The 16,702-nt window shown below is 39.6% G+C and overlaps 1 protein-coding gene and 1 long non-coding RNA gene across 9 annotated transcripts in view; one reads left to right on the top strand and one right to left on the bottom strand.

The window, feature by feature from the left end:
* The window catches only part of LOC137321287 (uncharacterized), a 73,227-nt gene extending 59,839 nt beyond the window's left edge, over positions 1–13,388 (top strand). The window contains exon 3 of the long non-coding RNA XR_010962769.1: positions 13,095–13,388. This is a non-coding gene — a long non-coding RNA (uncharacterized lncRNA). The remainder of the gene's footprint in view (positions 1–13,094) is intronic.
* The window catches only part of LOC137321288 (receptor-type tyrosine-protein phosphatase delta), a 513,687-nt gene that overhangs the window by 392,035 nt on the left and 104,950 nt on the right, over positions 1–16,702 (bottom strand). For all 8 annotated transcript variants that reach the window (XM_067983651.1, XM_067983650.1, XM_067983653.1 and 5 more), the window contains exon 2: positions 13,830–13,997. In XM_067983651.1, coding sequence (XP_067839752.1) covers positions 13,830–13,893 — 64 coding nt within the window. In that variant the 5' untranslated portion in view covers positions 13,894–13,997. The remainder of the gene's footprint in view (positions 1–13,829; positions 13,998–16,702) is intronic.

A 16,702-nucleotide genomic window follows, 5' to 3' on the forward strand; every position in this document is an offset into this window, starting at 1 on the left:
AATTCCCTGCTAACACTAAACCTTCAACCAACTGATTACCAAATGCACACAAATATGATTAATTTGGCTTATTGTTAATTCATGAGGGAAGACGGACGTTACGTTGGTTGCAAGATCATAGAATAAGCTTCCAGGACATTTAGTAATATGAGGAAGATTATATTTTTACTTAAATAAATGTCTTTATTGACATAGAAAGTGACCCTCCAACTATGAGTTGCGTACCAGTGCCGGCAAGATGGTTGTTTACCTCCAGACCCACCAAGTTCACTCATCCTGCTTTAAAAATGCAACCTCGCGCGCTGGATGTCACTCTGAAGAATAAGCGCATCGCCACAGGTCTAAAAGGGTTTTCAATCTGCATCACTCATACTGATCACATACCTCAGCCCCACAATGTTGCCAGTGTTGACAATTCTGACAGTAACAGAAATTTCTTTTGATCTGCCTCAGTTGCCTTCGGGCAATAGGGGGATACTAGTCCGATGAGTTGATTAAAAGCCATCAACAAACATGATTGGGTCCTTGGGTGGATGGATTCTGACATCCAAGGTGCAGACATTTAATGCTGGAGGTGAGATCTCTTTCACAAAGCTATCTCTACTGACAACACCCCAGGTATGATTATGATTGCTATGGTTGACTTTCTTTAATTGACTGGGCTATGCTGGCACAAGCTGGGTGGTCCAGTTTACTCTAAAACTTGAAGTGTCACATGCACAAGCACAAACCATGATAGTGCTCTGACTTTCAGAGGAAGTCGAAGACCCACTCTATGTGGAAGATATAACCCTGGGTGGGTCTTGGTGAAAGTGCCATTATCAGGAACAGTATGGGACTGAAAGCTCTTTTCCAGGATTTCTGTGCCACATTTGTGATCTCAGCGGCATGAAAGTCACAGTGTAACAAAGGCATAAATATTAATGGGCCTTAAGGCAGGATGCTAAGGAATACTTGGGGCCTGAATTCTATTCAGTTTGCATCATGGCAAAAGAGTTCCAATGCAAATTAAGGACCTGTTCTGCCTATCCATCTGGAGCACAGCATTTTCTTTTACAGAGAGCTTCAGAGGAACCCAGGGCTTGTAATGTCTGCCTCAATTGTGGCACACGGCACTCCATGAGGCAATGAAGTATATGTAATGCATAATATCACTTTAGAGACAAAAAAAATCAACATAAATTAACTGGAATTGCATTCCCAAAAATCCCTTGCTGATTTTGTTGTTGAAATTCCTCCTGATAACAATTCTACCAAAAAACATGACATGAGTACAAAATGTAAATAAATTTAACAGGATCCATTTTTTGTCATAACTATTACATTTTTTCCCCCTCAGATTAATTTTTGATTGACTTCCCAGTGAAATTTCAACATTTTGGTACCAAAATATATGTAAAATATATTTAAAGAAGCTAATGAAATATTTACACCATTGAGTAAATTTTTCAATAAATTAGGCAAAGCACTGTCTTAAAGTGGGCACTGACACATTGTTAAACAGTAAAATTCTGGATCAGTTGACTAATGGTAGGGCATGTTTCATTTTATTATTGTAATTAGCTTGAGCAATTAAATTAATTATTTGATTGGTACTGATGCTGATGCCCATGCTTAAATCTGTAACAAGTGTTTCTTCTCCAACATTCTTCATCTGTCATATTCACAGCATCGTGAGGCATGAGATCACACCGAAACTCCTTCGCATGAATAGTAGGGTATTCAATTAAATACCCTACTATTAAGGCTGCCGTTTCAATGAAAGTTGGTCACAGAAAATACTAAAATAAAAGCATTTTGAGTCAATTTAATTATAGATATACAATGAAGCAGCTCAGCAGACTTCAGCATGTTAGGTAGCACCTTGAGTCAGTACAATTGTGTGGCTGCAGCTCAGGAGTGCAAGTAAAAGAAAAATTCTGTATTTCTTTAAATCCGTTTTGTAAAGACACAACTGCAGCGGACCTTGCCTTCTTTATCATATGTTATCTGGGAGCCAGCCAAACAGCATATTACAGCAGTGAATTGCAGTGAGAGAAGAGTTTTATGGAGAAGCAGAATGCTTTGGACTTTACTGCAGTATTGTAGCTGCTGCTGCTCTAGTTCTCCAGTGTATTCCTTGAAGAACAACTGGCTTCCTTTCCATGGAGTTTATAGCAAAACAAAAATACAACTGGATTGATTTTGTATTCCAAGAAAGACTTTTAAAAACATACAATAGAATAGCCTGTTTATTCCAGTTGTGAGGAATGCTTTTAGAACTCTCTGTGGCTGAGTCACCTATATGAGGAGAATTATTTTGAAGACACATAAAAGTCATACAAAAGTGACTGTTCGAAAAAGCATGAGGAAACTAGAAAACGTAGTTAAATGATAGCAAGCAGGAGCAAAATAATACTGCTGGGTATGTAAGGAGTTAGCATTTTAAAGATTAGATAGTAATTTAAGGGACAGGATGTTCAAAAATATTTTAGGGATCAGGAAATGGCAGTTATATTTTTTGTCCTTGCGCCAGCAGATCTCGCGAGCATTAGCAGACCAAAATGGATGATGAAAAAAAAATTCTGGCAGCCTCAGCTCCAAGAGTTATTGGCAAAAATTCTCACGTAATCAAAAATGCGATAATGAGGGAAAGGATAACTGAAGTAAAAACAGAAAATGCTGGAAACACTCAGCAAGTCAGGCAGCATCTGTGGAGAAAGAAACAGAGTTAACGTTTCAGGTCGAAGACCCTTCATCAGAACTTGTTCCTTTCTCCACAGACGCTGCCTGACATGCTGAGTATTTCCAGCATTTTCTGTTTTTATTTCAGATTTCCAGCATCCGCAGTATTTTGCTAAAGGATAACTGAAGTTCACCGTACCAAAATTGTACATAATCTGAGTGCCTGGGTATGTATCTATGAATAATAATATGCAAAAAGACTCTTCAGCATGGACCTTCCTCACCCTGTTGACAAGAAAAATTCTCTAAAAAAATGTTAAATATATATTTGATTTATCGATTACATTAAAAAGGGATTTGACTGCAGAATGAAAGATTAATTTTGTTTTAACAAGAACATCAAATGAAGTTAATCTTATTACTTATTTAAATACAGTGCTGACTGGGAATAAATGGGGGAAAAAAAGTCCAAGTGCAATTGCAGTGCTGATTATTTACTGCTAATGAGCATGGAGCTCCTTGTTGAATGAGTAATGCATGGCAGGGATTCTCCAAATCATCATTAGCCTTCTCAGCAGCATACTACCACCCAGTACTGTGCTCTCAGGTAAATGAGCTACCCCAGGAAGCTGAATATGGTGACCAGCCCCATGTAATTCAAACTGACTTTGAACCAAGGCACTTGAAAGTCATGATGCAACATGAAATTGACACGTCTATAGTTGCGGAATTGCTCAGTCTTGCAACCTTAGTGGTTGAACAGCTCTGATTCAAATATAACGCTAAATGGGTTTCACTTCCAGAGCTATCAATTACCATCCTGTCTTGTGTTTCAGATGACTTCATAGGCCCTCATCTACATATGCTGCTTTGCAAGAGCACAAACATAAGAATACAACAGACAATCCCCAATCAAAGAATAGTGTAGAGACGTTCATACACTATTTAAATGAAAAGTGGTTCACAAATCTGCTACGCATTGAAACAAAGATGTATGTGTAATGTGTTTAATGAGTATATGTGCCAAGTGTACACTTGTCACTTAATAGAAATTCTCAACCTGAATTCTAAAATATCAAAGGCTCATGTGCCATTATTTTGACAGCAATCACGTTTGATCTAAAGAAACACCCAAACAGAAAGGATCACGTACTTATAGAATTGGAGGGCAATACAGCCAACAGAAAGGTTATAATTAAGTAAGACAGTCACCTTTCCAAAAAAAATTAAAATAACACACTACAAATCCCTTTTAGTCACAGTACAAATATGGACGAGGGAGGCCATTCAGCCCCTCACAGTTCATCCATCCAGAAAGATCCCTATAGCAGCATCTATTTTTTCTCAAAAGATTCCAAGGGTTTTTGCCTCTGCAACTCTATCTGGAAGTCTATTCCATATAATGGACCTGATTCTCTCCCTGCCTCTGTGCAAGAGTATTAGCATGAATGGTGCTTATGCAATGGAAGTGTAATGGAAGCACTCTCCCAAACAACATACTGATTCAAACATCAATCTAATTCATAATCTAAGCAGCATAATTAAATAAAGTAAGATTTTAAAAAGGACAAGGCACCCAAGGCTGGATCAACTGCACTAGAGTACTTTAGGAAGTAGCTAATGAAATTGGTCACATTCGTACAAGTACAGTATCCTTCGTGAATCATCAACACATGGAGTGAATGCAACACCAATTTGTTTTTAAAAGGAGCACAAAGATAGAGCCTGGTAAATTATGGGTGGGGGGGGGGGAAAGGGAAGAGAGAAGAAGGAAATAAAGAAAGGAAAGAAGGAAAGAAAGTAGAGAGAGATAGGTTATAGTATATTATAGAATTACAGGGGGAAGAAGGAAAGAGAGCTAGAACAGAAGAATAACTTAAGAAATAGGAGCAGCAGTCGGCCATCAGGGCCCTCAAGCCTGCTTCAACAAGATCATGGCTGACTTTCTACTTCAACACCACTTTCCTGCACTATCCCCATATCCCTTGATGTCTTTAATATCTAGAAATCTATCGATCTCTGTTTTGAATGTTTTCAATGACTGAGCCTCCACAGCCCTCTGAGGTAGAGAATTCCACCCTCAGTGAAGAAATTTCTCCTTGTTTCAGTCCTAAATGGCCTACCCCTTATTCTGAGACTGTGACCCCTGGTTCTAGACTCCCCAGCCAGGGGAAACATCCTCCGTGCATCTACCCTGTCGAGCCCTGTAAAAGTTTTGTCTGTTTCAATGAGATCACCTCTTATTCTTCTAAACTTTAGAGAATACAGGCCCAGTCTACTCAATCTCTCCTCATACGACAATCCCGCCATCCCAGGAATCAGTCTGGTGAACCTTCGTTGCACTCCCTCTATGGCAATTATATCCCTTCTTAGGTAAGGAGGCCAAAATTGTACACAATACTGCAGGTGCGGTCTCACTAAGGCCCATATAATTGCGGTAAGACATCTTTACTCCTGTACTCAAATCCTCTTGTAATAAAGGCCAACATACCATCTGCCTTCCTAATATGATATAGTATTATACAGTATTTTGTCACATTTGTCACAAATGTCCCAAAGTAGGGGAGGAGAGTTGAAATCAACATGAAGCAAGTGAACAAAATAAAGTTAATGGTATTAGTTACAGGGAATAACACAGGGGAAGGATTCTGAACACCCAGATAGCTCAATATAACCATCAGTCCAGTGTAAGGTAGCAGTGAGGACAACAACCAAGATGTGAGGGTGTATAGCCAGAGGGATAGAGCATAAAATCCAAGAAGTGATAATGAGCTTGTGCAAAGCATTGGTTGGGCCTCAACTGGATAATGATGGTACGACAGTGAGGATACTGGAGAGAGTACAGCAGAAAGCAACCAAGTTGTCACTTTGGATCTGTCACCTGAGCTACATGGGAAGTCTATGGAAACTGAGAATGTTTACACTGAGAAAAGGAGAGGGGAGATCTTATTGAGGTATTCAAGGTTCCTACGGGGCACAGATACATTGAACGCTAATATTATGTTTGACATGTCACAAACTCTACCACAAAGAGGCACAAACTCAAGGTCAAAAGGGAAAAGGTGAATAGTAAGGTTTTTTTTTATTTGTTCGTGGGATGTGGGCATCGCTGGCAAGGCCGGCATTTATTGCCCATCCCTAATTGCCCCTGAGAAGGTGGTGGTGAGTCGCTTTCTTGAACTGCTGCAGCCCATGTGGTTAGATGTACACAGAGGGCAGGAACTGACTGCCAGAAAAACAGTGAAGCAGATGGCATTGGTAAATTCAAGACGGAATTAGATAGGCAGAGAAAACAATTGAAGGGTATGAGAGATTGAGTAATATGTGCTTTTTTTTGAACTTTCAGACTGGCAATTTAGACCACAATGATATCTGGCAGTCCTGTACGTTGGTAACTCCCACTGAGAGGATAGGCTACAATTGCTGTTGGAATACCTCACCTTACCTGGTCCAAAGCCAGCTCAGGTCCATACATCCCCATTTATAATTCACCTAATTAGCCAAGATTTGAGAACTCAATTTTTAAAAATCTTACTCAGCTTCATTTGACCAGCAGCAATGACATAATAGTGATCCAAATTTTCACAGCATGCACTGGTGGCAAGAAACTCCGCCTACTGTCAGTGCATATCAGAAAATACACTGGTGATGAGCGAAGTCCCTCATTGCTGGCTCATACTTGGAACATTTAGACCATCAACTTGTCTTCTAAAACCCTATTTCAGGAGCATGCAACCAAGAATTTTGTTCCTTTTATCATCACTATGCAGGAAGTAGTGAAGCAACACCTATGCACCTGGGTGAAGAATGTTCCAACTGAATCAGAATGAACTGTGAACTGAATGTTGTTTGTAGTTGAGTGGTGGGTTATCTGCTGCAGCGGTGTCAATCAAGGACAAAACTGGACTGGAATGGGCCATAGGAAATTCAATGATAGCTAGAATCTCTACAAATGTATCGGTTTCCATCCTAATCAGACTCAACTAATGAACTATTGTTTTATTTAAGGTAGTTACCATTGCTATCTGAAATATTTCCTGATATTGAGAATATTTTTCGAAACGGAGCGTAATTTTCTTCAGGACAAGGTTCAAGCCATCAAAGCATCCTGTTGATAAGTCAACTGAAGCCAGAGACTTTCTACTCAGATGGTTAAGGAGGTGAAACTCTGTGCACTAGATTAATTTAGACTTGTTCCAAACTGAGCCCTGTTAATGCCAGACCTGCCCAATGCATTACTGCTGTTATTCCAGAGTCACCTCTGCAATGCTCTTTAGTAGGAAGTATACATGCCTTTGGCTATACTCAGTTCGATTATTAAACCCACATCACCAGCGGTAGAAGAAAAATCTTCCTTCCTCCGAAACAAACATTCTGATGCTTAACAGGTTTGTTTTCACAAGGAAGGGAAACAACCTTTTCTACTGCTATTAGCACAAGTGGTACCCTGGTCTTGAGTTAACAGGGTCTTTCAATCATTTCAGCCCATTTGGAAGAAATGGAATCAGCAAAAATAAGCAAAATATCTGACAAAAGTAAATAAGGAGGTTTCATCCTTAATACTATGCATAAATGTGAATGCATATGCATTGACTTAAGCAGTAATAGACACACACATACACTGTAGGCACTGTTTGGCCAAACTGCTGATAGAGGTGGACGGTACAGTAGCACAATTTAGGGAAGGGGCCAAAGGATAACATAACAGCAGAGGAAAGATTCAGCAAAACAACAGGAGAGACAAAGATGAAAATCGAGTAACACATTTAAGAGAGGGTGAAAAGTGACAGTGCAATTAAAGGAGAAAGGCTGAAGATTGACTGTACAATTGAGGGTAGGAGCAGAGATTGACTGTACATTTGAGGGAAGGAGCAGAAGACTGACTGTGCAACTGAGGGAAGGAGCAGAAGACTGACTATAATTGAAGGAAAGAGCAGAAGACTGATCGTACAATTGAGGGAAGGAGCAGAGATTGACTGTACAATTGATGGAGCGAGCTGGAGTTTGAGTGCACAATTGATGGAGCAGACAGTAGACTATTATAATAATATATTTGCTTAAGTAAATGTCTGCTTCTTTTCCCAATTGTTTTTATTGCAGTGCATCATGGGATAACCGACCTGTGTGCTCACAAACATCCTGTTAAATTCCAATTACAGCTCGATCCATACGGCAGAGATATATTTAACTGGATTGGTCAATGTACCATGTGTTAGACCGATAAGAACCCTATATTCATTTATATGGGGATACCAAAGCATTTATTGCTCTGCTCTACTTCTTCAAGTTATAGCAAACAGATTACATAAGCACTGATGCTGTGATAAAACAGAAACATGGTATAATATATAGAGAATTCATAGTGATGAATGGCGAAACCCTCAATCAGAGTATCTTCTCAACGTCTTTCTCACATATGGAACAAACTTGTGTCCCACTGTTCCTCACATCAGCATATGATAGATGTCATTTTGTTTAAAATACACAGTCATTTGCTTATTTTCCATTTAGTATTGATAGAGAAATGCTCGAATATCTCCACTGTATCATGTGAGCTGGCTCTCATCCCTCTCCCGGAACTGACCGGCCTCCATCCTGAAAATCCTTTATATCTTCTCTGCCACTCTGGTGCCAAATACTACTATTTACAGAAGGGTATCATGAGACTAATGAGAACATTTCAAACAGAAGAAACATGTGAACAGATTGACAAATTTGTCACTGACCGCCGCACACCAGCTGCTTTTGCAGTTGTACTACATCACTGTATCACACGTGGGGGTCATTTCCAGAGTATTGAAATCGGCCGGTGGGTAAATCACGATTTGCGCTGGCGAATGACAAGGTTCTCTGCTGCAATCACGTACTCCGAAAATTGAGAAAAAATAGCAATCTGGGTGGAAAAGCACAGGCTGGGGTAGAGACGGAGACTTTTACTGTAACACTGCTTCACAATCCACAACGTCCTTCCCATCTAAACTAAATTTGACATCAACTTCAGTCATTTTCATTTTCCAATCTGTGGTACAAACAGTACATTTAGGGAGGTGTAGGTTACAGGCTACATGGAGTTATGAGGATGGATGGATAAAAATTCTGCAGTTTTGCTCGACTGTGGGGATCGGGGAGTACTTACACAGAACGTTCCTGCAGGAGATTAATTGGGTGAGGTAGATTCCATGTTAGGGCGCGTTGCACATGAAAGGATGCATCTTAGTGGATCAAGCAGCTTTTTCTCAATCTATACTTAAATGTTATACTTATGTTAAACTTGCATTGAATCTTGGTTAGAGCACACAGAGTACTGTGCACAGTTCTGGTCTCTATAACAAGAATATAGAGGCACTGAAGAAGGTGCAAAAAAGATTTACAGGGATGATACCAGAACAGAGGTTATAACTATCAGGAAATATTGTACAGGCTGGGGCTCATTTCTCCAAAAAAAATAGAGGTGACCTATTAGAATTATGAAGGGTTTGTTCGGGTAGATGTGGAGAAGATGTTTCCACTTGTGAGGGAGTTCAAAACTAGGAGTCATAAATATAAGGTAGTCACTAATAAATCCAATAAGGGATCAGGAGAAACTTGTTCACCCAGAGAGTGGTTCGGATGCGGAACATGCTACCACATGAAGTATTACATAGAATTACGTAGAATGCACAGCACAGAAAAAGGCCATTCGGCCCTACAAGTCCATGACAGTGTTTATGCTCCACACAAGCCTCCTCCGACTCTTCTTCATCTACTCCCATCAACAAATCCTTCTGATCCTTTCTCCCTCATGTGTTTATCTAGCTTCCCCTTAAATGCATTTATGCTATTCGCCTCAACTACTCCTTGTGGTAGCAAGTTCCACATTCTAACCACTCTCTGGGTAAAGAAGTTTCTCCTGAATTAGTGACTATCTTATTTATGGCCCCTAGTTCGAATCTCTCCCACAAGTGGAAACATTTTCTCTACATCTACTCTATCAAACCCTTTCATAATCTTAAAAGACCTCTATCAGGTCACTCCTCAGACTTCTCTTTTCCAGAGAAAAGAGCCTGTTCAATCTTTCCTGATAGGTATAATCTCTCAGTACTGGTATCATTCCAGTAAATCTTTCTTGCACCTTCTCCAGTGCCTCTATATCCTTTTTATAATATGGAGACCAGAAGTGTTCACAGTACTCCAAGTGTGGTCCAACCAAGGTTCTATACAAGCTTAACGTAACTTCCCTGCTTTTCAATTCTACCATTCTAGAAATGAACCCCAGTGTTTTGATTGCTTTTTACGGCCTTATTGACCTGCATTGCTACTTTTAGTGATTTGTGTATCTGCACCCCCAGATCCCTCTGCTCCTCTATCCCATTTAGACTCTTATTATCCAAGGAGTACGTGGCCTCTTTATTCTTCCTACCAAAATATACCACCTCACACTTGCCTATATTGAAATTCATTTGCCAATTACATGCCCATTCTGTAAGTTTATTAATGTCTTTCTGTATTTTGTTGCAGTCCTCCTCAGTATTAACTATGCCCAATTTGGTGTCAACTTAAAATTTTGAAATTGTACTTCCAATTCTTGAGTCCAAATTGTTTATGCAAACGGTGAATAACTGTGATTCCAGCACCGATCCTTGTGGAACACCACTTCCCACCTTTTGCCAGTCTGAGTGACTACCATTAACCTCTACTCTCTTTTCTGATTTGTAGTCAGCTTGCTGTCCATTCTGCTACTTGTCCCCTGACTCCACCTTGAAGAAAATAGCATGGATGCATTTAAGGGGAAGCTAGATAAGTACACGAGGGAGAAAGGAATAGAAAGATATGCTGACAGGGTGGGAGGAGGCTTGTGTGAAGCATAAATACTGGTATAGATCAGTTGGGATGAACGGCCTGTTTCTGAGCTGTAAATTCTACCTAATTCTATTCTTACATGTGACACGTTACCTTTGCAAAGAGCTTGAATATGGTAGAGTTAGAGCAGCAGTCAGACAGAGAGAGTCAGCGTGTCACCATACTGTGTAAACCATAAAGGAAACACAGAAGTTTGTAGCATGGAAGGAGCCCAGTATCTGTGTTCGCTGTTTGCTAGAGCAATCCAAAACTAATCCTCTGCCCTGGTCTCTTCCCTTAGCCCCGTATCTCCCTCTGCTTCAAATGTTAATCTATAATGATATATCATAGGTTTAACTCAATAACATATTTCAATATCAGTGTAAAACAAAATGCAGATTAAGAAATACTACCAGATAATGTAACGCCTTAATCAAACAACCTGTAAATACATTGACCACTGAGTCTACATGTTAATTCGTTTTCAGTGCATTCATGTGTCATTAATTTGAAAATCAATTAGTTTGCGGATTTCTACGTTAAATTCTAGATTTATGAATTAATAAATGTAGTTTAGGGACAAATTATTACTTTAACTAACTTGTTAATTTATGGTATGACTTTTTTTTCAAATTATGTGTATTCACAGTCCACAATGCACAGCATAACAGCATATCAGTTGTTAAAAACTCAGGTTTTAGGAAGCAATAAAGCTATTTTTACAAATATAATTGCAATGAAGGTACAGTGGTCAGATGTGTGACATCACTGAAATAGTACTGCTCTTCAAACCACCGTTTGAAGACCTGCGGCCCAAAGTTTCTCACTTACTTCAGAATGGAAGAATGTTGTTCTGCGTGATAATCTGCCAGCTCCCAAAATCACATTCCCATAAATCACACGTTTCAAAGGTGTGTATTCCCTCGATTTTATTAGCGGGTCATTAATTATGGAGAAAAATAGGCAATCTCATATTTTTTGCCAAAAGAGGAATTTCAGATCCCAATCCTGAAGTCCTAGCTTCAGGATTAGAAGCAGATTTAAAAACTCTCTCCAAAGTTTCTTTTGCAATTAAATTGTTTTTGTTTTTTTACCTTTTTTTTCACTTCTATAAATGATCTCTCTTGAATAATTATTACTCTTTAACCAAAACAGGTGCTTTGGAGCGCTTTTATATAAAAATACACATCGGGCTTTTGCACAACACTTTTGTTGCTTAGTGTAACACTACACCATACTAAGAGTGATACTCAAAAAGGCTAACACCACTGAATGACATCATTCACTAACATTGCTGCAGTACCTCTGTACAGCCTACCATGCATGCAGTCAAGAGCACAACAGGGAGAATAAATGGTTTTCGAATAGCCTAATTTTAAACAGATATAGAATTACTATTCATTTCTTTTGATTCTACCAATGCAACTACACATGAATGTATAATTTAGCTGTAGCAGCAAATGCACCGATGTGTAACATCAATCCAGACGGTACTTTATGAGAAAATATCACATCAGCTGTATTGATTTCGGCTGTCGGGAGACCGACTGCTCAAAGTGCTTCTCTTCTTTTCTGTGACCCTCCTTTTTCTATCCCATAGCAAACAGCCTGCCTGGTATGTGCTGGGCATGTTGGGATGTATTTTCACCAATGAATGGATGCAACAAGAGTACATTCATCCCCAGTGACCCTTTAGGGAGCAGCACTCCCTCCTCACAGTTATAACATAGTCAATGCCATCCATTGACCTCTACTGGAGCCCAACATAATACGTAATGGGTTATTTTCTGATACACAACGAATAAATTGCAACAGCTTTTAAATAGCAATATTATTAAATAGGTATTCTTAATATCAATTGCAAAGGACAAGTTGTAACCTCAAGCAATCAGCTTCACGTATATGAATTAACCCGTTACCCCTATTTGGACGTGTTTCTTGGCAAAGGTTAAATGCTTTTATTAAAGATATAAGCAAGGCTGGAAGACTTGAAACAGTTTTTTTTAAAGCCTGCAATTAGCGCTGGTCTGTTATACTGAGACCAGCACAATTGGCAGAAAACCTGTGGTGGTGGGAGTGCAGATGGCCCAACAGACCAGTGAATGCATTGCAATGCAAGTGCATATGGTAACTGTGCTCCCACACAGAGAAAGCTTTTTGAGCAGGCTTTTTACTGACCACTTTCAACAAACTCTAAGTACATGTTCATTTTATGTTATATTGATGGGCGAGTGGTTTCTCGACTGCAGACCGCCCAGCGTCAGCTGCTGATGCCGCTGTCTCATGGTGCTGCAGCCTTCAACTTCATCTTCCTTTTATTACAGTCAGGAGGAAAACAGCAATTCTGTTGAGCTGCAGCAACCTCCTGTTTCCTCAAGAGCCAATGCCAGTGTGGTGTAATCAGGACCATCATGCAACACAGCCACGATGTTAATCATTAGTTTCTCGCATGAGAAACAAGATAAATGAACCGGGGAGGACCGATCACAAAACCAAAAACCTAGTTTAAAAAAAAATGTACCTGTATTGTATTTAATAACACGATGACAGAAGTCTCTTCCGAATTACAGCGGAACAAGTCTTTATTCTTATAATTTATGTTATTTTTGCAGTCTTTCATGGTGACATTTCACATTGGTGAAAATAAAGATTGTGTCACACTCAGGTGAAATTATCGACTACCGCTGCAAGCTATCAATCCCATGATGCCGCAGAAGAGATTGGCAACAAATCAAAATACAGAACCTGATGACAAACCATCCAAAGTAACTGCCAACCTGGGGTCTCACTCTACAAGGAGAGTTCAACCCAACGGAAAGCTTCTTTAGAAAAAAAATACATAAATATTTGACTCTTTTATAGATTTGTAAACATTAAAGTCCATGGAATTAATTAAAACCTACTGAATCGCAATGGAGTATCACTGGGTTTATTTCACTTGTAAAAAAGACCAAATTCACATGTGAACTTTGCCCAATATTCATGCTGCTGTCCATTCCATAGTTTATGATAGTACAGGATATTATACCATCCTGTAACAGGACCGAATCATATCCAGCAGTTTCACGCACACAGTGGTTACTGAAAGCATACGAGCTTGTGACGAGAAACAATGAAAATATACACAGCAGTCAGATTTCTGATGCAAGCTCCACTTCCAACTGTGCAAAGAAAAAAAAATGGCAGTGAGATCTAAAGATAGGCTCAAATGTCCCTGCAGACCTTCAGTTATAACCTTTGGATAAGTTTAACACGAGTGTGTGCAGGGAGCTGAAGGGAGAGGGGAAGAAGGAGATAACAAGTGATCCTATGAAATTAGGTAAATCTGATGCTAGAACTGGACTTACCCTCAGCATCAGCACGTAGTAGGAAGCACAGGAGCACCACCAGTGGCCTGATTTTATGCATCATCCGACAGCTTGGCACCAGCAGCCTTTGGCAGCCTCGTTCTCACTGTCTTACAAGCTGCTGCAAGTAAGTGCAGTCTGAAACTATAGATGCTGTGTGTTCAGAACCTGCAAAAACACACACAAACACAAAAAAAAAGAAACAGAATTAGAGGCTTTGCAAAATCCTTTCACATTTCCAGAGCATTTACCATTTAAATCTGGTCGTTAATCAGTGCAAGTACAGCAGCCAGAATTGCACAAACATACACAGAGAACAGATTAAAAGGACATTGTACCATGTAAATCATCATTCCACCGGAGGAGTCTTTGTAGCTTAAAGGCAGACTCATCATGTAAAGTGAAGACAAAGCAACAAAAAAAGAAGAAAAAATCCTGATCAGCTGTTTGAATTCCAATTTCTTAGCCAGTCTCCATGTTCATCGATCTGTGCAATCCTCCGGCCCGAACAGGTCAAGTACGCAGGGAACCAGCACACAAGGAATGGGCACAGACACTCTTCCTCCTCCCCCACCATCATACTAGAACAGTAAGTGACAAGTGAAGTCCAATCCTGTCACTCTCAATCTGCATCCTTAACAGCAATGAAGAGCCAGATGCTTCTTAACATTCTCAATTCTGTTGCAGTGTAGGTAACATAGAACGCGCATACAAGAGGGAGGAGACTTTTGAGTGAAGTGTGCAATAGGCACTGATGGGGGTCCTGAATTGGTGCCAGTATCACCCACGTAGCAAGCAGAGTGTTGTTCCTGTTATTGATGTACTAATATCATGTCCCAGAATTAATACTCAATGCATTTTATGATGGCATGTCATCTCCAATACACAAATACATTTTTCATGTTCAATTTTCAAGATGTTATTCCAAAGATTCAGCAGCATGACGGCGTTTTGCTTAAATAACGGGACAAAATCCGAGGCAGAAAATGCAGCTGACATTGTACTGACAACAGAGACACTACATCACAGCAAATGTGCCAGCCTGCTGTCACTGACCCATCACCTCTCTGAAGTAGAACGGTAATAAAATGTTTTCAAGTGAATCATTATATAATTATCTCTGATCAGATCACTTTTACACTGACAGCAACTTTTTCTTTTAAAAACTGTAAATGCAGAGGAACTTTTTAGTAGAATTTCAGAGCTGGAAAAATATTCCTCCCCACTTGCAATCAGCTACTTTTTTTTTAAATGAACTGCAAATATTGTGGGAAATAGAAGGATGAGGTGGAACACAGACACATATCTGAAACACACTGCCAAGAAAAGTTATTATGACCATATAATGCAGTGCATAATCGACTTAGGTATGATAATGTTTCATTTTAATGCAATGGAATGGTTAGATAGATAAATAGATAAAATAGATTAAGAGAAAAAGAGGTAGATTGAGACAGAAGAGGAAAGAGAGTTCAGAAAAAATAGAGAAAGGAGGTATAAGAGAGAGAGAGAGAGTTAGAGTCTGAGACTGAACTATTTCAAACCAGCGGTTTCTTCTCTGCACATCTACCTGGACTGCTGCAGTTCCTTCTCAAATAACACGCATCTTCATAACATCCCTTTTCACACACTATCCCAGTTCTAGTGAAGTACCTGCTAATGCAGCTCAAGTTTCATGAATTCATAACAAACTAACTTGTAATTGTTTGGAGTTATGTTGAGGTCATCCTCACTTGTAATTTACAGATTTCCAGATCAAATTTGATTTATTTCACAAGTTTTTGAAGATTTCTGTGTAAAACAATACAGTCCCAATTTCAACTGGGGGCCAATTTTCGGCGGGTGAGTTTTGATGTCAGTTTAAACCTCGCCCCTTCTGGGAAAAAAAAGAGAGGCCCGGGATATTTTAACTCACAGCCCTTATTTAAATACTGCCAGCCAACTTCCCACTCATTCTGGCGGGTAAGTGACCTGAGGGATTTTAACTGCCCACCCGCTCAGTTTCTGCTGTGTGGGTAGGGTCAAAATCACCCCCGATATTTTAATAATGATCAATTTTATGTCAGAGTTGTAGCCCTTCAGTATTTTTACGTAGATTCAACCTCATTTGGAGTTGGAGTTTTGCAGAGATACTCAGATAGATTCTCCTTAAAGATTCCCATTTAAAATAAAGAGGTTAGTGCCTTGTTAAAATAGCATTCAAAAAGATTGGTACAAATGCATTAACATGTTCATCTAATATTACAAAGCTAGTATCAACTCAAATGTTCCTAGCATTGAAAGCAGCACTGAGGGCAAACATAATAACATAAAGAAGCATGGCATCAGAAAAAGCAATTAAGCCCATCAAGCTTGCTACCTTTCATCATCTGGCCTATCGAAGCCAATCTCACCCACTTAATCATGTAAGAAAAAGTGTTGCATAAGTGTTCCATGATACGTATAGATAATCAAGGAAACGTCCAGAACATTCATCCATCTTCCATCTCCACTATTCAACCTCAGCCTGTTGCCCTCCAAAGGCAACCTTCCAACTCCCTCCCTCCTCGCTCCAACTGCACAGAAACCATTCTGTCTGGGGGAGTTTCATCACCTCAGTCCACATCTATCCCTATAACTATTAGTGCTATTCCCAACCAGTTCTTTATACAGCTTCATTTGGAACAGAACGAGTTTCTCTTGAACAGCCAGCACTGGGATAGTCTGTTCTTGTAATTTCTAATGTTTCCCCAAATGAAAGAACCGGGAAGATTTTAAAGTTTAAAAAATGACAGGGGGAGGTGACGTCTTTTGGGAAATTAGTGAAATATTTCCGCTGTTTGTTTTGTTCTGTGAGGTGCTACACAGCTGTTATAATCTTTGCTTGCTCTGTA

This window comes from Heptranchias perlo, chromosome 4 (assembly GCF_035084215.1).
Source record: "Heptranchias perlo isolate sHepPer1 chromosome 4, sHepPer1.hap1, whole genome shotgun sequence".
Lineage (NCBI taxonomy): Eukaryota > Metazoa > Chordata > Chondrichthyes > Hexanchiformes > Hexanchidae > Heptranchias > Heptranchias perlo.